The 27044-nt window shown below is 43.2% G+C and overlaps 1 protein-coding gene across 2 annotated transcripts in view; it reads left to right on the forward strand.

The window, feature by feature from the left end:
• CDC42EP3 (CDC42 effector protein 3) overlaps positions 1-20292 on the forward strand; it is a 42341-nt gene extending 22049 nt beyond the window's left edge. For both annotated transcript variants that reach the window (XM_043511533.1, XM_043511532.1), the window contains exons 2-3: positions 14588-14644; positions 19190-20292. In XM_043511533.1, the coding sequence (XP_043367468.1) occupies positions 19480-20250 (771 nt within the window). In that variant the 5' untranslated portion in view covers positions 14588-14644; positions 19190-19479 and the 3' untranslated portion in view covers positions 20251-20292. The remainder of the gene's footprint in view (positions 1-14587; positions 14645-19189) is intronic.
• The last annotated feature ends 6752 nt before the right edge of the window (positions 20293-27044 follow it).

A 27044-nucleotide genomic window follows, 5' to 3' on the forward strand; every position in this document is an offset into this window, starting at 1 on the left:
GACTTTCAAAATTCCCAAGGAATTTACGGGATGGGGCTGATGGTTGGTCACCCGAGGGCAGGGCAGTAGAGTTCAAACCGATGACCAGAGAGGTGAGGACAGGCATTGTGGGACACCTCCTGGAGGCCAGTCGCTGTAATCGCCACGTCTACGCTGGCACCCTGGCGCTGTAGCCCCGGCGCAGAAAGCTGTATGCCTCTTGTCTGGGTGGGTTTTTTTACAGTGCTGCAACTGCGCAGTTTCTGCACACCCAGTGGCATGGCAGTGCATGCCCATAAGGAGTTACAGTTCAGAAAGCTGCTTTACTGTGCAGAAACTTGCCAGTGTCGACAAGGCCTGAGTCAGCACAACCCTCCTATAGTAAGGATTAATGTTCTGTGGTCACTGGTGCGATCAAACTCTTTGTTATGGATTTCCTTAAGTTATCATTGGGGGGGGGGGGCAGCATTGGTTGTATAAGTACCTTAACTGTGAATTTCCTCCATGCATTCCAATACTTTAGTTTCTTGAAAGTTGAAACTTTGCTCTAGATTTCCAGACTTTCTAATGATGGGGGGAGATGTTGGTCTGTTTTTTTTTCTTGATGACTGCATTGATTTTAGTAAAGATTTTAATCCTTAAATTACTGATATGCACTCTCCACCCTAAAAAAGGGTTTTGTTTTTTGCCTTAAATTTCCTTTATCCCTGTAAATAGCTTTAACATGGAACTAGGAAGAATAGTGGACTTGAGTTAGAGAGAGAGCAAGGACATTCGCTCTCTTTCCTGCTGGTTTCCTATGTTCTGCAAGAGGGGAGCACCTTTCATGTAGACATGGGCTGCATGGGGACTTCCTCCTTAGATCTCGGGAGATCTGTAGAAGGCAGGCGGTGAATAAGATGATCCTAATAGCTGGGAGAGGGAGCAACACATCAGTGGCTGTTTCCATTCTTTCTGTCTGCAGACCTCTTGAAGCCCATGTGGTGATTCCTACTCCAGCTGAACTTTGGAAGTGTGCAGGAGTTGAGGCCTCCACATGGGTAAAAGCATAAACCCCAATTCAGTAGCGTCACCCTTAGATCCTTAAGAAGCTCATCGTTTGTCATCCCCTGCCCCAAACCTTCCTTTCCTCCCTCATGAATCTTAAAGGACTCATTGGGGTCCCCTCACAGCTAAGGGTAGCTCATTCAGCTGGGGTTAGGTATGATCAGAAGGGAACTTGGTGGAAGGCATCAGAGCAGGAGACATTCTCCTCTCTTGTTTCTCTGACTAAAGAGGAAACCACCTCTCCTCTGGTTGCTTTGTTCTGCTGCCTAGCCCCCTTCTCTGTTAGCTGCCAATGAGGCTCTGCAACTCCTGGCAGCCTAGTCTTCAGTTTCAGTTTTAAAATAATGACTTAACTGCTCTACTGGAGCTGGAGTTTCTGAGCAAGTTCCTTGAAGGAGAAGTTGCTGGGATTTCCACCACCGGGAAAGGAAGTGGAGTGTTAGTTGAGCGTCTCGCATGCATCCGACAAAGGGGGTATTCACCCACGAAAGCTCATGTTCCAATACGTCTGTTAGTATATCAGGTGCTACGGGACTCTCTGCCGCTTTTACAGATCCAGACTAACTCAGCTGCCCCTCTGAAGCTTCGCAAAGACATGGCCTCTCTCTGCTTTGCTGCTGACCTTCCCTTATTTTTCTTACCGACCTGGTTAGTTGGTGTCTGGTAAATCTTTGAAACACTGGGTATTTTAATGTCCTAAAGGGGAGGGGTGGGATGGGGAATAACTCTTCCCAGAATCCTGACTTGTAGTGCAGGAGTAACTCAATTATTGAATTACTAACTCTTTTTAATATTAATAGATTATGGGAACGATGACTAAGATGGAATACCATGGACTGCACTAATGTTTCTGGTTAGTTCTGCTGTGCAGTAGCTGAACAGAGACTGTATTCTCCTCAGAGTTATTTATGCACTGTGAAAATGTCTTAAGGACAGCTTCCTAAACGTCCTACTTTCCCCAAAACAGTAGAAGTCTGTCTAAATATAAAATATTTAAAAGTACAGGATATTCTTTAACATTAGTCATAATATTCATGGTGGAAACAAATTTTGGTACAAATCTTCTGGTTTTTCACATCAGATACTGTTGCTGTTTTGAATTTTGCACTAATTCATTTTGACACAAGGCTCAGTTTTCTGATGAGGTTAGAGCCATGCTCTGTCTTAAAACTGCAGGAGCAAAGAAAAGTGCCTGATGACAGGAAGAGTAGGGACATTTTTTAAAGAGGATAGTATTTTTAAAGAGTGACAGTGTAGGTTTTGACCAGATCCAGAGTTTGAAGGTCATGGGTTTAAATTTTGCATAAGGCTGAAATTTTGTGTAAGATTCTGAAAAGGATTTGGGGGTCGGGGTGGATAATCAGCTGAACGTGAGCTTTGTGTGACACTGTGGCCAAAAGAGCTAATTAAATCCTTTTGATGCATAAAGAAGGGAATGGCAGGAGTAGAGAGGCTATTTTACCTCTATATTTGGCTCTAGTGTAAATGTTACTTGAATACAGTGTCCAGTTCTGGTGTCCACAATCCAAGAAGGATGCTGATAAATTGGAAAAGGTTCAGAGAAAAGCTACAAGAATGATTAAAAGATTAAAAACATGTCTTATGGTGACAGTGTCAAAGAGGAGGTTATGGGGTGATTTGATTACAAGTGTCTACATTGGGAGAAAATATTTAGTAATGGGTTCTTCAGTCTAGCAGAGAAACACAATCCAATGGCTGGAAGTTGAAGCTAGACAAATTCAGACTGCAAATAAAGTGTACATTTTTTAGTGAGAGTAATTAACCATTGGAACAACTTACCAAGGGTCGTGGTAGATTCTTCACCACTGACAATTTTTAAATAAAGGTTGGATGTTTCTCTAAAAGATCTTCTGTGGGAATTATTTTGGTCAAGCTCTGTGGCCTGTGCTATACAGGAGGTCAGACTGGATGATCACAATGGTCCCTTCTGGCCTTGGAATCGATGATTCTATAAAATATGCCAAATTTTCCCTCTTTCCTGTAGGACAAACCCGTCTGTATGGGCTATGTTTGTGTTTCTGCTATTGCTGTCTGTAGCATCCCCCTAGTAGGCACACGATAAGTGAATGCATGCTCAGTCAGTCACTGCACTGCTCCTCTTGCGGACACACTTCTAATGTCATTATCACTAGAGTTAAAATGGTGTAAGAGGACCAGGCCCACTACTTGTAGGAGCAGAAGTGACATTAATTTTTTTTTTTTATTTTATTTTTTTTTTTTTTGCAAGAGTGCAGTGGATGATGTGGAGTTGCATATAATCAAAATCTTAAGGATCCATCCTGCTTTAATTGGATTGAAGAGAAAACGAGGTGTGATTTTAATTTCACTTACACCAATTGTAGGTTGATGTAATTCCATTGGTTTCAACAGTTACTTCTAACTGAGTGAGATCCGAAATGGGCTGAAGGAACTACGTTGGTCTTTCAAGCTAGCAAAATAAGTTTGGAAAAGTGTTCCTGTGTGCACAGTAGTTGAGAACCAGCTGCTAACCCTAACATTATTTACACCTAATATTTAATTGTAAAATGTACTAACAAAATACTTAAGGAAACTAGAGCATAGTGTTAAGAGATACTTGTTACTTTAGCACTGTGCAATGTACAATTTTTAATGTGAACTAAGGTGGTTTCAAAATTGTTAAAACACTTTTGTGCCCTGAGACTTTTTGTATGGATATCCATCAGGGAGCAAATGATTATTGCTAAGCGATTATGAAATTAGGGATTTACAGTGGAAAGTCCAACAGCAGTGCTCCAATATGTGGAAAAAACACACAAGAAAGCTTTTCATATCTTCTCCCACATGGGAGAAGTAAATATTTTCAAGTATGATGGGTATTCCACCAGAATAGTGTTAAGATTGGTTTAATCAAGCAATAAAAACACACCAGTCTATACATGGTTTCAGAGCAGCAGCCGTGTTAGTCTGTATTTGCAAAAAGAAAAGGAGTACTTGTGGCACCTTAAGAAATTAACATTTATTTGAGCATAAGCTTTCATGAGCTACAGCTCACTTCATCGGATGCATTCAGTGGAAAATATAATGGGGAGATTTATATACATAGAGAACATGAAACAATGAGTGTTACCATACACTCTGTAGTGAGAGTGATCACTTAAGGTGTGTTATTACCAGCAGGAGAGCGGGGGGTGGGGGGGACTTTTATAGTGATAATCAAGGTGGGCCATTTCCAGCAGTTGACAAGAATGTCTGAGGAACAGTGAGCGGTAGGGGGGGGGAAGTAAACGTGGGGAAATAGTTTTACTTTATGTAATGACCCATCCACTCCCAGTCTCTATTCAAGCCTAAGTTAATTGTATCCAGTTTGCAAATTAATTCCAATTCAGCAGTCTCTCATTGGAGTCTGTTTTTGAAGCTTTTTTGTTGAAGAACTGCCACTTTTAGGTCTGTAATAGATTGACCAGAGAGATTGAAGTGTTCTCCGACTGGTTTTTGAATGTTATAATTCTTGACGTCTGATTTGTGTCCATTTTATTCTTTTACGTAGAGACTGTCCAGTTTGACCAATGTACATGGCAGAGGGGCATTGCTGGCACATGATGGCATATATCACATTGGTGCAGGTGAATGAGCCTCTGATAGTGTGGCTGATGTGATTAGGCCCTATGATGGTGTCCCCTGAATAGATATGTGGACAGAGTTGGCAACGGGCTTTGTTGCAAGGATAGGCTCCTGGGTTAGTGGTTCTGGTGTGTGGTTGCTGGTGAGTATTTGCTTCAGGTTGTGGGGTGGAAGAGTCAAAGTATAGTGAAGATTAAGGTGGTTCTCTGGATTTTTGGTATTCTCAATATTTGTGTATTGGAAGTTTTAGCTTTCATTTTACAATGAGGTTTTTAGTCTTTCTGCTCGCATGGAAATTTTTCCAGATGTGACCCACTGAAATGCTGACTTCCTGAGTTGATAAACTCACTGAAACAGTAGCTTTGAGAGGTGTGATTTTAGGAGGGTTATTTCTGAAACCCGGTGACTAAGTTATATAAATGTTAGCTGCTGTGCTGCTAATAAAAGCTTTACTTCTAATGTGCTTTATTCAGACTATTTTGAATTGTTTGAAAGGGCATTCTACAAGAATATAGCTGCAAGATTTAGAAATACCTGTAACTTTGGTTTTTTTATTAAATATTTTATTTACTTTTGTTTGGTCTTCAACAATGGATTCTGAGGAAGAGAGGTGATGTGGGAGGATTAGACCGTCTCTATAGAGGGGTGAATGTGGTGCTCTCGTGTGGGTAGTGAAAAGCTGAAGAAGGTTTGGGAATGGTATTTTTTTAAGGTAAATAAATCAAATTAATTTAAAACTATTCAAAAATACCAAATGTTCATTATTCTTGTATTTTGAGTAAGTTTACATAAAGGTAAATCCTACAGTATTTTCCAAAAATTTCGTTGGGTTCCGGAAAAAAAAATTCAGCTATCCAGAGATCTTATAGTAACACACACAAACTATGAGTTTATTAGTATTCTTGTGACTGTCAAACTTTTACAATCAAGTTACCTAGAGAGGTGGGGTGGGTGGGTGGGTGTGTGTGTGTGTGTGTGTGTGTGTGTGTGAGAGACATACAGTGAAGTATATTATTAATTATCCAATAAATCTAGTTTATATATAATGACATTTTAAAAAGTATTCTCTAGAAAGATTTTTGTTGACTTCACGAAGTATTTTTTCTGTATGAAAAAAGAATCATAGAATATGGGTGGTGGAGGAGGACATGAAAGAAAAAATACAACAAATCTGATATCAGAGGGGTTACCTGCAGTGGGCTATTCTGTGAGTCTCTCACCTTCAGGTTCAAATTCTGCCTAGGATTAAAAATGAAAATGTATGGGTTTTGGTCTTGTTCTAATTCACAGGGAATATTTGTTTCTGAAGTTATAAGTCTGCCCAACTTGGCATGATTATTCTTGGCAGTTTAGGCTCAAAAGAGGCACAAGATTAAAATAGTAAGAGTGTTGTAGATCAGTTTTAGAAATGCTCTGTCAAAGCAACGTATGGACATTTTTACAGTGACTGCTGCAGTATAAATCAAAACCTCAGTGTACTCTGCAGCCAGAAGGAATCTGGTGGATCCAGGGTATTTTTTTCCCCAGTTGACCCCATGAATTTCTAGCAGTTTGGACCAAAGAAGCAGCAATGAAAGGCTGATGCCCTCACAAGATGTGAATTTACCTTCACTGAAGTTTCTGGAATTTGTGGGATTGAAGGCTGTCTCTGTGGGGCAACCATGTTCCTCCCCATGTGAGAGAGACCTTTCCAGAGTTTTTTGGGACCTGTGCCAGAGAACTACCTAAAACCAAGCCTGATTGGCCCAAAAAGCTTATGAATACCTCAAAAAAAGGGGAGGAGGGCAGTTTGTTTGTTTTGTTTTTGTTTTTTTGTTTTGGGTGGTGGTGGGTTTTTTTCCAGCTTCCCCATAGGCAAGCAGGAAAAAACGCAGGCCACACGACTGCATGAAAACAACTGCCCTATGTCACAAAAACAAGCCAAAAGTTACTTAAAATAACCTGATTTGGCAACCTCATGACCTTTCCTGTTACTATAGATGAGACACAACTACTTGCTTTTCTCGTATCACATTCAATCCTATTCTTCAGGAAATGGGTGAGGAGCATGTCATGATTACATCACGCTGCTGTTTACCAGACTTTCATCCTCCCTCTGTTAATTAATGCAATTTTCCTTGACAGTACTTCAAAAATAAAATCTGGATATTCATGTGGATATTGGAGCACTTTGAAGTATCAGCTTTTACCAGAGTTTAAGCTTTGTTCTCAGGACAAAAGTTCCAAAAGGAGACCCTATGGAATGCAGACAGAAAGCAAGTAATATGTACAACTCGAACTCCTAGAAAGCTCACTCTCTCACAGATAGGTGCTGCTTAGATTCAGTCCTGGACTGCCACCTTAATTCCAGGCTGCCTGTAAAGCTGTCTTGATAGAACTCATGTTGCACATGTGCAAGTTCTGGGTTATCAAGTTGACTGGAGCCACGCTATGAGGTGTAACATTTACCCTGCATAACTTTTGAAATATTGCTCCCCCAAAGGGACAGTACAAAGTATAACACTAGCTGAGATCAGTCCCAATCTGGTGTGATAAGTTTGGGAATGATCAGAGCCATAGTACATGGGCTCACTTGGAATTCATACACTTTTTTATAAAAAACATGATTTTTAGGGGGCTGCATCTCAGGAACCAGTTGCTCCAAAAAACCTCAAATTTGGACCACTAGTCCTACATCAGACCCTCAAAATGTACTTCATTTTCCAAGACAGTCTCAGAGAGCCTGGAGATTGTAGAGCTTTAGAAATATGAGCTGTTAATGAGCTAGTTCCAGTCTTAATTATAGTGGTGCTGCTGCCACACTCTAGTATTTCATGCTTTGTACCTTTATTCTTCTTGCCAAACAGAGAATAAGGTCCTAGCATGTTTAATTAGTTGAAATAAGTCTTCTTTTGCAAAGCAGTATCTGAAGCATAAATGTTTTCAAAGCAAGACCAGGCACTCAGAGCATAAATATTTAAGTGGCTTTGGGCATTATTCTTAAAGCTGGGCAACATTTTCCAATGTTGTATCTGAAGAAATGGTGTTTTACCCACAAAAGCTTATGCCCAAATAAATCTGTTCATCTTTAAAGTGCCACCAGGCTCCTTGTTGTTTTTGTGGATACAAACTAACACTGATACCCCCGATACTTACCAGAAAAAGATACATCAGGTACATTATATATATCAGACATGACATAACTCCTATGGAGGACTCTTAATCAAGTCATGTTTACTGTCAGCAAACAGATTCCAAAAGGAAGCAGCAAGAATTGCATTTCTCTCTGGCATGGTGCATTCATATCAGCAAAGTCAGAGGCAAGTGATAGGTGACGATGACATACTCCAGCTAGAAAGGCAGTGTCTGACGTATGTCTTTCACTTGTATGAGAAATGGAGCACCCAACATGCAATAACCCCAGTCCGATGATGCTCACACATGTAACTCTCATTGAAATCATGCGTTGGGAACGCAAGATTGGGCCCATTTTGAACACTTTGTTTTCATTCTGTTGGGTTCTCTTCCATATGATCTAAAACAAAAATGAAAAGAATTTTAAATTATTCTGACTACCTATATTTAATTATACATGATTTATAAAAAGTCCTATTTGGGGAAATGATGCAGAACTCAAAAGAGCTTGGTTTTGCTCAAAAACCTTATTGGGTATGTCTACACTGCAGCTGGGAAGTGTGATTCTCAGCATGGGTAGACAGACTCATGCTAAAAATAGCAGTGTGGACGGTGCAACATTAGTGAGTTCAGGCTAGCCACCTGGCTAGCGAGAGCCATCGAGTGCTAGCAAGTGCCGCAATGTCCACACTGCTGTCTTGAGTGTGTTAGCTCAGCTTGAGCTGAGTCTGTCTACCCATGCTGTGAATCACACTTCCCAGTTGCTATGTAGACCTACTCATTGAGGTCTGCAGGAGAGCAGAGGTTTTTAATCCAATTCAAGACTTCACCACCCTCCCACCCATGGTGATTTATCTTTTCTACTTTAGTCTTTGGGGAGGGGAAGACCTACAACATAGAGGGGAGGTTCACTCTTACCCATGAATAGGATTCATACAAATTGTCTTGTTTTCCATTGCCTTGCACTTTGTTTTGTCACTTACACATATACAAAGTGTTCACTTGGGCATTAAAACTTTCTCAACACCCATGTTTCTAAGCCCTGGTCTACGCTATGGGTTTAGGTCAAATTTAGCCGCATTAGGTCGATTTTAAAATGAATGCGTCTACACAACCAACCCCATTCCGTCGACCTAAAGTGCTCTTAAAATCAACTTCTGTACTTCTCCCCGGGGAGGGGAGTAGCGCTAAAATCAAAGCTATCCCAGAGTGTTCCAGTGTAACCACTCCGGACAGCACTTTTAATTCCAATGCACAAGCCAGGTACACAGGAAAAGTCCTGGGAAATTTTGAATTTCATTTCCTGTTTGGTCTGCGTGGCGAGCTTAGCAGCACAGGTGACCATGCAGTCCCCCCAGAATTGCAAATGAGCTCCAGCATGGACCAAAGGGAGACACTGGATTTGGTTGCTGTAAGAGGAGAAGAATCTGTGCAGGCCGAACTCCGATCAAAAAGAAGAAATACTAATATATATGCCAAAATTGCACATGGCATGATGGACAGAGGCTACAACAGGGACATACAGCAGTGCCGCGTAAAAGTCAAGGAGCTCAGGCAAGCCTACCAAAAGACAAAGGAGGCAAATGGTCACTCTGGATCAGAGCCCCATACATGTTGCTTCTATGATCAGCTGGCATTCTAGGGGGGGACCCTACCACTACCCCACCACTGTCCGTTGGCACCTGCAACAGGGGAGTCTCACGCAACACAGAGGAGGATTTTGTGGAAGAGGAGGAGGATGCGCAGCAGACAAGCGGTGAATCCATTCTCCCCGGCAGCCAGGACCTTTTCATCACCCTGGAGCCAATACCCTACTAATGCAGGATCCCCGATCCTGAAGCCGTAGAAGGCAGATCTGGTGAGTGCACCTTTTGTAACTACAGTACAGGGTTTTAAAGCAATAGATTTTAATGTTTGATTTGCCCTGAAGAATTGTGATGCATTCATGGCCAATACAGCTACTGGAAAAGTCTGTTAACATGTCTGGAGATGGAGCGGGAATCCTCCAGGGACATCTCCATGAAGCTCTCCTGGAGGTATTCTGAAAGCCTTTGCAGAAAGTTTCTGAGGAGGGTTGCCTTATTTCGTTCTCCACAGTAGGACATTTTACCACACCAAGCCAGTAGTAAGTAGTCTGGAATCATTGCAGCACAAAGCATGGCAGCAAATGGTCCTGGGTTTTGGTCACATTCAAGCAACATTTGGTCTGTATCTTTCTGTGTTAGCCTCAGGAGAGTGATATCATTCATGGTCACCTGGTTGAAATAGGGGAATTTTTGTAAGGGAACAGTAAAAGGACCCCGTTCATGCTGGGCTGTTTGTGCTTGGCTAAAAGGGATCATCCCTGAGAATAGCCACGCGGCAGAGGGAGGGGTGAAGGGATCATCCCAGAGAATAGTCATGTGGTGGGGTGCGGGGAGGTATGTATCATACATCCACTCGAAAACTGCAGCCCCTCCTTTTAAATGTGAAACCTGACCGTCAGTGCTTGCTATGGGAAAGGATGGCGCTGTACTTTGAAACCATTCCCACATGTTATGAAGGCGGAAGAAGTCAACCCCGCATACCAATAGGTTTACCACGGCTGCCTGGAAACTGAATTCTGTTGCCTAGCCGTGTGTGATGTGTCGCCATACCAGCAGGCACTCAATATAAAAGGCAAAATGCGACCTTGTACCTAAAGCACATGTGCTGTCTGCTGTGAATTGCTTGATTCTCTGTGAAAGAGTCTCCCTTTTGTTCTCAGAAATGTATTGTATCGTCTTACATTTTACTCTCCCTTTTTATCTCCCCCCAGGTGTAAATGTTTCTGCGCTCCCCGTATCATCTCCATCCCTGAGGTTATCGCAGATTAGAAGGTGAAAAAAATGCACTCGCGATGACATGTTTTCCGAGCTCATGCAGTCCTCCCGCACTGATAGGGCACAGCTTAATGCATGGAGGCATTCAGAGGCCAGGAAAGCATTAAGTGAGCTCAAAGAGCAGAGGCAGGAGATGATGCTGAGGCTAATGGGGGAGCAAACGGATATGATGAAGCACCTATTGGAGCTGCAGGAAAGCCAACAAGAGCACAGACCCCCACTGCATCCACTATAAAACCGCCTGCCCTCCTCCCCGAGTTCATATCCTCCTCACCCAGACACCCAAGAACACGGGGGGAGGCTCCAGGCACCCAGCCACTTCACTCCAGAAGATGGCCCAAGCAACAGAAGGCTGGCATTCAAAGAGTTTTGATTTGTAGTGGGGCTACAATAAGTAATGTGGCCTTGTCCTTCCCTCCTCCCCCACCCCACACTGGCTACCTTGTCAGTTATCTCTGTTCCTTCTAATTAATAAAGAAAGAATGCATGGTTTCAAAACAATAGTTACTTTATTTCCTTTGCCAGCTGTGATCGAAGGGGGGAGGGTGATTGGCTTACAGGGAATTAAAATCAACAAAGGGGGGCGGATTTGCAGCAAGGAGAAACACACACAACTGTCACACCGTAGCCTGGCCAGTCATGAAACTGGTTTTCAAAACCTCTCTGATGTGCAGCACACCCTGCTGTGATCTTCTAATTGCCCTGGTGTCTGGCTGCTCAAAATCAGCCACCAGGCGATTTGCTTCAACCTCCCACCCCTCCAAAAACGTCTCCCCCTTACTCTCACAGATATTATGGAGCACACAGAAAACAGCTGGACTGGAGACATGTTGATAGAACTGTGCAGGACCATTAATCGCATCCTGCTCCGAAAGACCATGACTCTGGGCAACATGCATTAGATTGTGGATGGCTTTGCACAAATGGGCTTCTCTAACTGCAGAAGGGTGATACATGGCACGCACATGCCAATTCTGGCACCAGATCACCTAGCCACCGAGTAAAATAATCACAAGGGGTATTTCTCCGTGGTTCTCTTGGCACTTGCGGATCACCGTGGGCGTTTTTACAGACATTAACGCAGGCTGGTGCAGAAAAGTGCATGACGCACGCATCTTTCGGAACACTGGCCTGTCAAGAAGCTGCAAGCAGGGACTTTCTTCCCAGACCAGAAGATCACCGTAGGGGAAGTCAAAATGCCTATTATGATCCTGGGAGATCCCCGCCTACCCCTTAATGCTGTGGCTCAGCAAGCAAGGAGCGATTCAAGAACAGGCTGAGCAAGTGCAGAATGGCTGTGGAGCGAGCATTTGGCCGTTTTAAAAGCCCCCTAGAAATGCCTGCATGGGAAGCTGGACATGGCCGATGACAATATTCCTATGTTTATATCTGTGTGCTGTACGCTCCATCATAATTGTGAAGGGACGGGTGAAAGCTTCACTCAGGACTGGACCACTGAGGCTCAGCGCCTTGAGGCTGAATTTGAACAGCCAGAGACCAGGGCTATTAGAGGGGCGCTGCGCAGGTCCATAAGGATCAGGGATGCCTTGAGGCATCAATTTGAAGCTGAAAGCCACTAATATTTGTTGTTATGCTTAGGAGTGCAGTTCTTGTAATGCTAGGAGGTGATTGTGACTGGTGCAGACGATGCGCTATGAAGGTTTAAGACAATTGCCTGTTGCTTTGTGGGGCTCTGTGTTTTCTTTCAGTTAATGGAATAAAGATTGCTTTCACACCAAAACAATTTTTATTAAAAAACAACAACCAGAGGAGAGAGCCTTGGGGAAGGCGTTCAGCAGCTCCTTCACTTTGACCCTGCACTGCAGTGTGTCCCGGTCATGGCCCTTTTCTATCACGAATCTAGAAATCTGTCCATTGGTATCATAATTCCAACAGCTGGAGCGCAGCTGTGACTGCACTGCCTCCTCTCCCCAAATGCAGAGGAGGTCCAGCAGCTCGGCATTGCTCCAAGTGGGGGATTGCATGGAGCAGGCATGGCCACCTAGAAAGATGTGCTAAGACCACTACGTGCATCACGGAGCAAACAAGAAGGGGACTTTCAAACTTGTAAAGGAACGTATGGGGTGAGGCTGACGGTTAGTCACCTGAGATCAGGACAGTAGAGTACAAACCGATGGTGAGAGAGGTGAGAACAGGCATTGTGGGACACCTTTCTGATTTCAGAGAGATCCTTTCAGGTGTTAATAAGTGCAAGGCTGTCTTAAGATTGCTGATTGAAAGACTAAAATAATAGCTCCTAGATGTGTGAATTACAATTTCAATGGGGTGGGTAACTGACATTTTAGTATGAACATTATAATGGCAGCTTTATCTCATTGTGCATTTTAGTAGAGGCAACTAAGGTGCTTTTATCCAGTGGGGTTTGATTCGTGTGAGGGGGTTTTCCATAGGGGAAAGGCTGCAAGATTTAAAGATACAAATAGCTGAATGATTGTTCCAAAAGTGTGATACTTATTTTTATCCTTGTCAAGGTTCCTTCCCCACTCTGAACTCTAGGGTACAGATGTGGGGACCTGCATGAAAGACCCCCTAAGCTTATTCTTACCAGCTTAGGTTAAACACTGCCACCACCAAAGTGTCTAACGATAACAACAGGGGAAGTGCCCACTTGGAAACGTTTCCCCCTCCCCAAATGTCCCCCCCAAACACTACACTCCCTTTCCTGGGGAAGGCTTGATAAAAATCCTCACCAATTTGCATAGGTGAACACTGACCCAAACCCATGGATCTTTAGAACAATGAAAATCAATCAGGTTCTTAAAAGAAGAATTTTAATTACAGAAAATGTAACAGAATCACCTCTGTAAAATCAGGATGGTAAATACCTTACAGGGTAATCAGATTCAAAACATAGAGAATCCCTCAAGGCAAAACCTTAAGTTACAAAAAGACACAAAAACGGGAATATACATTCCATCAAGCACAACTTATTTTATCAGCCATTTAAAAAAAACCAAATCTAACACATATCTAACTAGATTGCTTACTAACTCTTTACAGGAGTTATGACCTGCATTCCTGCTCTGGTCCCGGCAAAAACATCACAGAGACAGAGAGAACCCTTTGTTTCCCCTCCCTCCAGCTTTGAAAGTATCTTGTCTCCTCTTTGGTCATTTTGGTCAGGTGCCAGCGAGGTTATCTTAGCTTCTTAACCCTTTACAGGTGAAAGGATTTTTCCTCTGGCCAGGAGGGATTTAAAGGTGTTTACCCTTCCCCTTATATTTGACACTCCTCAATAGAAGAGGGGACTTTGTGGGGAGAGCAGACATGGAAAATATCTAGAGGCAGGGACTCTAAGTTCCATCTGTCCTAGCCTATCCTTGCAGTTCAGCTATCTTCACCACCTGTCTAAACATTGCTGGCATACTTTTCTTCTAACGTTTCATTAAATTGAGGGAATCTAACTAGAGGAAATGAAAACGTTTAGGGACAGAATCCATATAAGAAGTGTTTCACACCTTTGGGAAGGTAAGTGGAGAGGAAAGTGTGCCTGAAAATGAACCAGTTCCTTTTATACTCCCTTCAGCTCACTAAGACATCAAATATTTGAAGCTTTCCATGCATTCCCAGTCACTGATAAATAAATATATGTCCAGTGGGGAGCAGAATGTGTGATTTTTTTTTTCATGTATTTGTGGCTTTTTGTCGTCCCCAGTTTCTTTTGAGTTAAACTGGGACAGAATGGGTAAATTGAATCTAAAAGGGCTGGGTTGAGCAGAGTTAGGGTAAATCACTTGAACTGAACTGGTGTGTGAATTGGCCGGAATCTTTTATGGAGTAATTAAATCTGTGGCCTGAATCAAAAGGATGTAAACTCTTTAGCAGGGAGCAACAAAAGAGCTAAACAGTACTAACTGATTTGGTTGGAGCTACTCAGAAGTGATTTGGGGCTATATAAACATGGAAGTTAAGGGGTCTTTTCCAGGAAACAAACATATATGTCCTTCTCTCATATTTTCCAGGGCCTGCTGCCTGCTACTGATACAGAAATCTAGATGGGATTTCAAACATAAGAGATGGTAAGTTCTTAAGTATATCGGTACTGCTTATATTATAACTAAGGGCTTGTCTGTACTGTACTGACTAGTTTGCCCTGACTTCAACCATCAGCCAGCCATGGGTTGTAGCTGCACCAGAGCCTCTGATCTGGTTTGAGTAATGCATTTTCTGTAGAACCCGTTTCTGTCTTGTATGATTACTCTATTGGCCTTTGGTTTTGTAAACAGCATAAAATATATTCTGTATGTATGCTGAGTGCCCAGCTTTTCAAGGGAGTTTGCCATTGTGCTAATTGAGGACCATTTCAATGCATGTTCTTGTTAGTGTTGACAAACAGGAAAGTATCTGAATAACAGTCTAGTACCTAATGCATCTCCTGGTTTTTTTTAAATTCAAGACTGTGTGTCTTGTCAGGGCTTGAAAAATACATTCATCTAGTGATTAAGTGACAAATCTACAAGGCAAGTACAGAGATTTTTCCTGTTAAATTCTGCAGAGTTGAAGATTATTTCGTACGTTTCTAACTCTTTTATGTAAATTAAGAGAACCTCCCAAATGTAAACTGATGCAGGTTCAATGCAGTGTAATTTTGTTGAGTTGGCAGATGCACAGATTAGTTGCTTTTAGTTTTGCCAAGCAGCATCAAAGTGAAGTTAACATGGTTCTGGTCGCTTTTGACTGCTGCTCACAGGGTTCTGAACAGCAGCAATGAAACTGAAGATGTCAAATGTATATTGCTTCTGCTTGGGAAAGTTCTGAGCAGCAAGAGAGGCATGCACTGGAGTTAATCAGAGGAGAGAAGGTTCCAAGGGTAGGGGCAAAATAGTGGAGACCCTCTCCCTTGCAGGAGGCATCTCCTTCCTCCCAGCAGTTTGGGGATGAGACTTCAGATTTAAGGCTTGATCTGAACCCAGAAGTTGCACCGGTGGAACTGAAGGTGTGGTGATGTGCCGATCTTGTTAAACTGGTGCAACTTTGTATGTAAAACTCGCTAAAACACATATTAACCAGAGATGGATATGAAAGATGGAGCCCCCAAAAGAGAGAACTCTAATGCAGTGGTTTTCAAACTTTTTTTCATTTGTGGACCGCTTTGGAAATCGTAGATGTAATCTGTGGACCCCAGGTTGAAAACCACTGCTCTAATAGAAATCCCAACCTCACCCTCCCAAAAGATGGTATGGGTGTGGGGGCTGGGTTTCTTACCAGGGAATTGCATCTGGCCTTGCTGGGGGTGGAGATGGGAGTCTGCCTTTACCTTATGTATTTACCTCTCCCTGGTAGCCCTAGTCCTCAAAAACTAGCTTGTAACTGTTTTTGAAGTGCGGGCTGAGATATAAACTGAGGCATCCATTGCAAATTTTAGGCTGCATGAGAGAGGCTTATGCTGACTGTGTACTGGGTTGATGAGACTGCTGAAAGGAGTCTGAGACAGCATTATAAATTTTTGCTTGGTAACAAAGACTGGAAGGTAAAACTGCTTGAGTGAAAACAGGATTATAACTGAAAATGTGTCATTGAGGTGGAAATGTCTCAGGCCTGGTCTCTCTATTCAAAGTATGGGGGGGTGGGAGAGTGGATTTTTGTTGTTTATTTTTAATTTGAAGGAGATCCTTTTCACTTTTTTTTTTAATTAAGTTTATATGTTCCCTTTTTATCTATTTATTTTACCATTGTGCCTGGGAGCCTTAGTCATGGACCAGGACCTCATTGTGCTATGTATAGCCTTGGCAGAATCTGGGACTTTTTTATATCCACTATTAATACTGCATTTTTCACTTTTAAGAAATTTTTTAAACGATTTTTATTTTTACAGTTGCTGTAAATTTAGGTGGGGGAGGGAAGTATGGCTAGGGCAATGCCAACAGCGGGGCTGCAGAGGGCTACCAATGCCAACAGCAGGGGTCCAAGACACTGAGGCACAAGGTGCAGGGCAGAGGACCCCCCCCCCCCCCCCCAGTCAGGACTGCCAGAAGGAGAATGAGTGCATGGCCATGGGGTGTTCCTGAACAATTCCTGCCTATGGACTGAGCCATTCAGCCACTGCACTGGGTGGTCTCCACCATGGCCAGAGGTTCGTTACTGTTGTCCTCCTCCTGACAGCCCGGGCCAGGGGTCTCTGCTCTGCCCCGCTAGCACTGGAGCCTTCCTTTCCTTCACCCCTACTTTGTCTGCAGGCAGTAGTGGATTAGCCATGAGCCAATGGGGCCTGTGCCCAAGAGAACCAGCAAAATAGGTGCTCCCCATGCTGGCTTGCCCTGCTCTGTCCCCCTGGCGCTCCTGCCAGGGAGCAGGGTCAGGGTGCAGGGGCTTGTCCGACTCTGCCTGCCCGGTGCTCCTGCTGGGAAGTGGGGGAAGCCCCTGTGGCCCAAGCCCACTCCTCCCCTTCAGGAGCGCCGGGGGGTGGGAGGGACTGCATGTGGAAGGGGTAGGAAAGAGCCTCCACTTGCTATGACCCAGGGACCCACAAACCCCTACTCTGCCTCTGCCTGCAGGGATCCATTGTCCCGGGCCCTGCAGCAGCCCCAGAAGTTCTCTGTAGCTCTGCTGTCACAGATCCGCTCCCTTGCTCTTGTTACAGCAGGGCTGCAGAGGCTGGCATTGTGGGCCGATCATCCTGAATGAGAGATGAGGTTGGATGAGGAAGGGTCATAAAGTTCCTTGGAAGTGAGGACACGTAGCTGACATTTATATGATGGAGAAAGGGAAGCCAAGGGAGGGATATGAAGGTCACTTTTCCAGTGCGTGTTAGAAGTTAGTTAAGAGATTTTAACTAGGTACTTAGTTTTCTAGTGTTCACTTTTAGGAACTGAATAGCAATAAGTCAAAAGGGTAAACCTTGCAGAGGGCTGACTTTCAAGCTGGGCCAGTCTTTCTTGTGTTGTTTGGCACCAACAGTGAATTACTCCCACAATGTTGCTCCTTCCTGACTGAATACTAGGCGCAGTTAATTGTGGATGTAAAATTTTGCCTGTAAAAACTGGAGGACTGGATTGAAAGTCACACCCAGAAAGCCAAGAAATAAAAAAAATAAAGTGAACTTGACCACCTTGTACATAAATGATGTTTTCTGTTCTTAAATATGTACCTTTATTTTTAATACTCATTTTAGTAAATAAATCTAATTTCACTGCAGATAGCATGCAGCCTGCCTGAATTAATGTTGCCGTTAGAACCTGTAACCTAATTCCATTGCCTTCGGTAGAGTTTAACCTAGGATATGGTTTTTAACCCTTTCTGCACTTCCTTATGTCCTGTGATTTGTTTCAAATGTGCAATTTTGGATTGACAGATTTTTTTTTAACTTGTAATTATAATTGAAGTGCTAATGACAACTATAGTTAAGGCTGAGGTGAGAGTTTCCATTCTAAGATCTTTTCAGTTGTGCATAACTTCCTAAAATTTTGACCTTTCAGGGAAGCAAAAGAGGGCCTACAGTTAGGCTGCCAAATAAATCATCTGATTCTTTCCTTTTTTTTTTTTTTTTTTTTTTTGAGGGGACACCGACAATGAGAGGTGGTGGATGCTTAACGCTCTTGGAAAATCAGGCGTCTTATTTAGATGCTTCAGTATGGGGGTAGGAGCCTAAATCTAGGCTCCACGACATCTTCAGTTGTCATGGTTATGTCACTCATGGATGTGAATTAGCCAAACATAACATATGCCGACTTAAGGGTTGGTATGGACAGCGCTATGTCGGTGGGAGAGCTTCTCATGCCAACATAGCTACTGCCACTTGCTGGGACTGGAGTAATTCAGCCAACAGGAGACCTCTCTCCCATTGACTTAGAGTGGCTACGCTAGAGAGCTTACAGCAGGGCAGCTGTGCTGCTCGCTAAAAGAAAAGGAGTACTTGTGGCACCTTAGAGACTAACAAATTTATTTGAGCATAAGCTTTCGTGAGCTACAGTTCACTTCATCGGATGCATTCAGTGGAAAATACATTGGGGAGATTTATATACATAGAGAACATGAAACAATGGGTGTTACCATACACTCTCTAAGGAGAGTGATCACTTTAAGATGAGCTATTACCAGCAGGAGAGCGGGAGGGGAGAAAAAAACCTTCTGTAGTGTAAGCCATAGCCTTTGACACCATTTTTTGAAAATCTTGGCTATATGAGTCTAACTTTGAACTTTCTCAGACCTATCTCAATCTTAAGGTGTATAGGCCTCTGTGTTAAAATGTGTGGGGTTTTGTTTAAAAAGTTTGAGGTTTTTTTCTTTTAAATGTCAATGTGGAAATCTTTGAATATCATTGCTGCCTCTCCAGATTGAAGATGACTGACAGAGTGAGAGAGAAACTGAGATAGTGAGTTTACCAAGTGAACTGTGCTCAGCCACCGTGTCTAAGGAACTCTGACTTCAAAAAACTAGGAAGTCAGGAAGAGGTTAGCTAGCCCTTGTTAGACTAAAGCCTTTTATCCTGCTTAATGAAGGGAAGCAACATCATAAAGCTAATCTGCAGGCTGGAACTGTCAGTACCATTACTAATTGTTTTTGTAAAAGCAAGGCTGAGTGAACCATGAAGAGTAAGCTAATAACCTGCTTTGTTTCCCATACAGGTTTTCTCAGGTTTTGGAAGTAATAGAGTACTTGGTCACTAATTCCTCACTTGAAGGACGGTTGTATGTTTAAACTTGGAAGGCTCTGCATTGGGGTTCTTCAGCTCTCTTAATTCCCAGATTCTCCTTCCCAGAAGAAATGGACCCTATGTGTGAGAGCCATCCAAGTCAATAATGTGACAACGATAACATTGAAAGTCTGCTGGAGAAGAATCACTAATTCCTATAAGAAGTGGGTTGTTTTTTTTCCATTCCTTATAAAACAGACCACCTCAAAATCTGAAAACAAAATGCCAGCTAAGACACCCATCTACCTGAAAGCTGCCAATAATAAGAAAGGGAAGAAATTCAAATTAAGGGATATTTTGTCGCCTGATATGATCAGTCCACCACTTGGAGACTTTCGCCACACCATACACATTGGGAAAGAGGGACAACATGATGTTTTTGGGGACATCTCATTTCTGCAAGGAAATTATGAGCTGTTACCTGGGAATGAGGGAACACCAAGAGTTGGTCAGTTTGGTGGACATAGTGAGTTCTTAAGGGCAAACAGCACCTGTGACTCCATGTTTACAGAAACTCCTTCCCCCGTGCTCAAAAATGCCATCTCGCTTCCTGCCATTGGTGGTTCTCAAGCCCTTGTGTTGCCCTTATTGTCACCAGTGACATTTAATTCAAAGCGGGACTCCTTTGGGCCATCAAAGAATCCAAGGCTTAGTTGTGAGCCAGTAATGGAAGAAAAATTGCGGGAGAAAAGCAAACAGTTAGAGAATGGGGAAATGTACAAAGATGACATCCAATGGGAGCCGAATGATTCTGGGTCAAATTATACTAATGGCAGAGAGAGTCATTCATCCAGCCTTTCTGAACAATGCACTGATTGGCAAACAGTTGACTTACTTGATGACAGTCATCTCTCATGTGAACTTACCAAGGCAGAGACTAAGTCAGAAGAATCCCTTTCAGATCTTGCAGGCTCGCTTCTTTCATTGCAGCTTGACCTGGGACCCTCACTTCTGGATGAGGTGCTCAATGTAATGGACAAAAATAAATCCTAGGACTGTTGTACTTTTTTGCCACTTTGTAAATGATGCATTTTTTTTTTAAAAAAAACACCTGAAGAATATATATATATTAAAAGATAAGCTGTATTTGCAGTTGTTTGGGTTTTCTAAAAATAATCTTTTTAAAAATATTTTTTTATGTTTTTCATGTGGTGGCTTTTTTTTGTTTTTTTTTTTTAAGTATGGTAAACATCTCGTAGCAAGAGGATACATTTTAATAAAAGTTTTCAGCAACCATACAAATGTCTTTCAAATACCGATATTAGTTATCAAAAAATTAAGAAATGTTGTTGAGGGATAATAATACTACTTGTGACCATTAGCTTAATTGACCTTCAGTGGCTTTTGAATAATCAATCTGTAAGCATCAGACTAGAGACTTATGAGGTGAAGAATAAATATTAACTATTTCAACATTTTTACATCTAAGATTCTTTCTAGAATCTTACATTGTTTTAATTAGTACTATTTCTTTTAGCTGCACTGTAACTAGTTCTTCAATGTTAAACTATTGTTCTGTGTTCAAATGTGAACAGCTTGGGATTGTTCAATTTAAATATGGGCCAGAGCCTCAGGTGCTAAGGATCTGGCCCTATATATATAGATCAGATCATAGACCATATGTTGTAAACGCAGGTAACGCAAGCAAAATATTACTGTATTTAAATTATTTTAAAAGTTAAAATATATATGTTTGTGCTTCTTTGGCTTTTTTTTAAACTGCAGAGTCTACATTTACAGATAAAGTATCATCGAAGTAGTTGCTTGACTTCATTGGCGGTCCTCTGTAAACTGTATTTTTGAGTGTTTTTTTTTTTGAAAAATATGTATTGATAACTTAGCTTTTTCCTTCATTTACTACCAGAAATGCTTAAACTTTCAACTGATTGTCACCTTTTAAAGAAGGCAGTGATTGCTCCCAGCGTGTAAAGAGACTGTGCTGCAATGTGATGTTTGGGGAAATGTGGATCCTTTACTACACTACATACATAAATTGCATAGATATCTGAGCAATACAATAAAGAATAAATGTTTAAATTCCCCTATCTCTTTGTGATTAAATACGTAGCTCTCACATGAAATATTGGGCCTGATTTAGGCTTGTCGGTTTTGGATGGGTGTATTCCTGGAGGTTTCATCACATGACATCTCTAATTAAAGATTAATCTTTAATTCCTGGAGACTCCAGGACAGTCCTGGAGGTTTGGCAACCTGAGGGCTGATTGTCCACTGCATGGAACAACATTAGTGGAAAATGAGTCATGCGGGAGACAGAGTCAACCCCATTATCTTAATTAAATGTTAGTCTCTCCAAAGTTAAAAGTAGATAGAAATTTTACTAAAAGGTCAAGTCTTTCTAAGCTAATTAAGAGAAAACTAATGCGGATGAAAAGAGTTTTTAATTGCAGCTGAGGGGGTGAGGTTCTAGCCTCCACCCAGCTCCCTTTGTGCTGGATAAAAGGGCCAGAGCAGTATAAAGGAGCCTTAAACGCCCATTTTCAGATGGAGAGGTTTCCTCCAGTACAGACACAACCATAAAGTTTCCTTTTGAGGACTTCATTGCAAGCCCCAGCCCCACTGTAGGGGTTTGAGTTTGGGGGAGGAAGGGTATGTCAGGTGGGGTTGAAGTGTACGGTGCTGCAAAAATTCTAGTTGCTGTAACTCTGTGTGTGTGTGTGTGTGTGTGTGTGTGTGTGTAAAAGAGAGAGAGAATTGTGGCAGGGAGAAGACATAGAAACCAAAATTTTGCAAATGAAACTGGATAATTTTGGGTAAATAAATGATTCCTCTTCAAAACCTACAGAACCAAAATAATTTGCTGGGGGGTTTTTTGTGGGTGGGTGGTGGTGGCTTAAACTAGTTCTAGCTTCTACTGCGTGAAATCAAACCCTTTTGCCTAGACCAATTGTTGGGCTTCAGTTTGGCCCTATCCAACTCCCAGTTGGATTAAGGACTCCATGAGCCATTCAAGGCCCATTATGGAGGAGCATTCTTCCCTGAGCTGGCTGAGGGAAAATCTTTAAAAGGACTACAGTTCAAGAATGAGACTGGGCTCTTTCTGAAAATTAGCCTGAGGAGCCATTGAGGCCAGCCTTTTGCCTTTGGCTCCCTGAGCACTGATGATGGACTGAATTCTGAGGTTTTTCTTTTAAACCCACATTTTTGCTTTTGTGTGAACTTTGAGATTCAACAGGAGTTGCCCCAAGCAAGGACTGAGTAAAATGGAGAGTCTGATCATCTATTGGACAAGCTGGGAACAGGAGCTCTGCAGCTGTATTGCATTCTCCCCCAACTAGTCCCACAGGGTTTCCCATACAAATGTATGTACCACCACCCATATTTTCCAGGCTTACAGAGATCCCTGGTGGAGTTGGGATTAGGATGAGGTGTTTACCCCAGGCTGCTTGAGTAGAGAGAGAGAGAGCCAATTAACGGTGTGATAGGCTCCATGGGGGGGAGAGTTAGGGCTAATGTGCTTTTAATCGATGATGAAGCACAGCTGAGTGAGGGGAAGACTTGGAGTCGCTCTGAGTTTAGAGAAGAAAAGGAATAAACGGGGAGGGGCATAGAGGCCCTGGGATTCTGGCTATAGGTGCTGACTCCATGGGTGCTCCAGGGCTCAGCAGCAGCCCTGCCAATCAGCTGCTCCTCCCAGTGCCTCCTGCCTACAGCAATCAGCTGTTCAGCGGTGTGCAGGAGGTGCGGGGAGGGCAAAGTGAGGGCAGGAGGTGTGGGGGGTGGGGCAGAAAGAGGCAGGGTGGGGCCTTGGGGAAAGGGAGTGGGAGTGGGGGTGGGAGTCAAGCACCCCCCAGGAAATGACAAAGTCAGGGTCAGTAATCCTGGCTCTGAAGTAAGGGCATACCTTGAGGAGGATGGAGAAGGAGCCCAATCAAGGTAAAGTAGGAAGTAGCCCAGGGAAACTGCAGCAAGGTTTGGGAAAGTGCAGACCTTTGCTGCTGCTTGTATGGTCCCTGGGCTGCAACACGGAGTAGTGGGTGAGCCTAGGTTCCCCTACCAGCCAGTGGGAAGTGGCTCAGGCTGGGTAGTGGAACAGAAGATTGGCTGAGACAGAGGCCCAGTGGGACTTTGATACCCTGGAAGCAGAGGACAGTAGTGTTCTGGCTGGAGGGCTAAGCTACAGAGAGCACCGTGACTCATGCAGAGAGAGAAGGAGGCTGTGGCTCACATGAATGAGTGACAGAAGAGGGGGTTAGACCCAGTGATGAGCTGCCAAAATCTTAACAAGTTGCCTCCTCACCCCACACCCGGGACCCCCGCCCCCCAGGACTCCTGCCCCATCCACCCCTGTCCCCTGACTACCCCAGGAGGTTCTCGTGGGCCACCGGGTTACATGCTGCGGCATAGGCAGCCCTCCTCGCGCCCCCCCGCACCCAAGCTCATCTCTGCTCTGCCTCCCTGGGCCTGAGCGGGAAGCCGCCGCTTGCTTCTCAGCCTGCCCCGGCTTCCCGTGCAAACAGCCCCGGGGGGGGCGGAGAAGCAGAGCGGGGTGGTGCGTTCAGGGGAGGAGGCGGAGTGGCGGTGAGGTGAGCTGGGGCCGGGGGTGGGGCGAGGAGCTGCCAGTGGGTGCTCTGCACCCACCAAATTTTCCCCTTGGGCGTTCCAGAGCTGGAGCACCCGTGGAGTCGGCACCTAAGGCGCCATTTTGGCCTCGCGGAACAACCGGTTCTAAAAGGGCTTCTTAATTTAACAACCGGTTCTAGCGAACCGGTGTGAACCGGCTCCAGCTCACCACTGGTTAGACCTGAAAGGAGCTAATCTCTATAGGCAGTTTGAAGGAGGTGCTCCAGGGAGGAGTGAATCCCATCACAGGAGGGGGCGGGAATATGCAGCCAATGGTTTGGTAGTAGGTGGGAGATCCCCACATGAAGGAAGGGAGGGTCCACTGGCACGATCACACAGAGGAAAGGTTTTTCCTCAAATGGGCATAAAGGATAAAATCCTGACCCCATTGAAGTCAATGTGAGTTTTACCATAGGCTTCAGTGAGGCCAGGATTTCACATAAATGTTGTTGTTTTAAGTTGCTCCTCTAGAACTGACCTCAGGAATATATTGTATCTGTCTGCCAGGAAATAGTGATAGAGCCCATGGATGATCCACATATTTTATCATCACCCTCAAAAAGTCCATTAAGGATCACTACTAATTCCAGCCATGCTACAAGGTTAGTTTTAAAAACAGTTCTTTCCTACGCTCCCACCCCCTAACAATCTGCTACTAAATCTGCCTTCACTCCGTTAGCTAAGGTACTTAAATGCCCCCTTTACTGTAGTAGTTGAGCACCTGATAATCTTTAATGTACTTCTCACAGCACCCGTATGAAGTGGATCAGTGCTGTTATCCCCATTGTACAGATAGAGAACTGAGGCCCAGAGAGGCTACGCGACTTGCCCAAGGTCGTGCAGGAAGTCTGTTGGAGCAAGGACTTGATCCCTGAGCTCTCAAGTCCTAGGCTAGTGCCCTAATCACAGGCCATCCTTCCTGTCCCATCATGGGTATGCTGGGAAGTTGTTTTAGGCTACATACTGAGAGTCTCCCATTTGTAGTCTGGCAGTGTGGGGAAGGGGAAAAGCCAATTTATTATACAGAGAAGAGAGACCACAACATCATTGAAACTCTCTTGAACTCAGGTTTCAGAATAGCAGCCATGTTAGTCTGTACCCACAAAATAAAAGGAGGATTTGTGGCACCTTAGAAACTAACAAATTTATTTGAGCATAAGCTTTCGTGAGCTACAGCTCACTTCATCGGATGAACTCAGTAGTTCTAATCTTTCCACCTACCAGTTGACTCCACACTAGTGTGTTTGGAAGATATGGGGAGTATGGAAGAAAGATTTTGCGTTTCTATAACAGATATGCTCTTTCTCTGTGTAGGGCAGCTTCACATAAAATCAGGATTTGCAACCTTTCCAGAGCCTGCATTTGATCCGAAGTGTGATTTCTTTGTCTAAATAAACATTGTGAGGCAGTTGGACCACGCTCTTTAAGAAAAAGCAGCCTCTTAATCTGCTTTTAAGGTAATGTGGTTTTTAGAAAGTTGTTTTTCACTCCAGGTTAAGCTTTCAACCAGTCTTACTACTGATTTATCCTTTTAAGTTTCATGTTCTTTTACTAAATCCCCTGCCCATTTTGCTGAACGCTCAATGTGGTTTGCTTAAACAGCTACGTGCAGAGCTTAATTTGTGCCAGGGCTGAGCCTCAGCCCCTCTAGGCTTGGCGGTTCACAGCCCCGGCACCTTTGGACGTGTCAGTTATGAAAGTAAAAAAAAATTGCTTGAGCCCCAGCACCTAACTGCTTGAGCCCCAGCACCTCTTTCATTACAAATTAGGCACTCGCTATGTGCCTATCTTAACCATCAGTTCTTTTTATTTGATCTTGTAATTAGACCTGCTGGATGTGTGATATGGCCTAGAGACACTGTCGCAGAGTAGACTGATCTAAAGCCACAACCTTAACTGCAAGCAGAAAGGATGGTGAGGGTGGAAAGCTCTTCAAATGCACGTTTGCAATGAAGCAGAAGGTAAAGGAAATTAGCGTCAAAATAAGTTGCATCTTGTATAAATGTTTCTATTTTCCAAGTTCCCCCAGCATAAAAGTTTCCCTAATAGCACATGCTGGATCTGTGAATAAGCTTAGGTTTGCCAAGCGTACGTGTAAGATTTCCAGCACATTTTAAAACCAAACTGGATTCGGATCTAACATAACTTTTAAAATGCATGCTTCTGTAAAATACCTCCCTGTTTTACCCAGCTCTGTCTGATCTCATCTGGCATTGTCACAATATGCATTGTCAGTAATGTTTGAACTCGTACTGCTCCATTTTAGTGTTTGGTATGTAGAGGGCCTGATTTTCCATTGCTTGTGTAGCCACTGATACCAGTACAAAGTGGATGTTGAGAGCTACCATTTTTTATTTGGTAAGTGACTAACAAAAAAAGGGGAAAAAAAAAAAGGCCTTTCACAGAACAGGGTAATGCAGAACTGGGCCCAGAGTATCTAGAAAACCATTACTGCAATGATGGATGACTCAAAATATGCATAACACTAGGTCTGAGCAAAGAATTAACTTCATAGTCCTTTTACTATTTGCATTGGTAGGTGTCAGCAAAGTAGTTTGGCTTTAGGGATTAGGATTAGGAAGTTTTACTCTGGCATGGGCTGGAAGCTATCACTAGATGAGAGAATGGGATGCAACATTTAGGTTTTAAATCAAGCTCCTAACCCGAGTTATTGTAACCTGGTTTGACTAACCTGAGTTAAAAATGCACTGTGCCCCGCCCCTTTTTGCAGGGAGGGGGGCAGTGTAGACCTAACCAAAGAAGTACAACACATTTTGGCTGCTAGGATGTGAGTTGGTTCAAGGGATATGTCAATGCTGGAATATGTGAGGTAGGTTTGTAAATGTTACCAGTGGGAGGGCTTAGGTGGAATACTTTTTTTGAGAAGGTAGAAAACCATCTGCAGGGGAAGTAGTCCTTTGACATTGCAAATATAAATAATCCTGCTGTAAGCATAACAAACTGTTGTGCTATGTATCCCAAAGCCAAGTAAAACTAAGATGATGCGAAGGATGGCAGAGTTGGATGCACACTAGACTTTCAGAACTGGGTCCAAGGAAAGCAATTAACAGTCTTTTGTAAGCAAATTAATTGAAGAGCTGTGACCTAACTTGCTTTGTCTGCTTCCATTTACTTATCTAATGTTCATATGAAATGTTAATACATCTGTTTCCTATAAGTGTTTTTTCATTTTATACTTTTTTTTT

Source organism: Dermochelys coriacea, chromosome 3 (genome assembly GCF_009764565.3).
Source record: "Dermochelys coriacea isolate rDerCor1 chromosome 3, rDerCor1.pri.v4, whole genome shotgun sequence".
Lineage (NCBI taxonomy): Eukaryota > Metazoa > Chordata > Testudines > Dermochelyidae > Dermochelys > Dermochelys coriacea.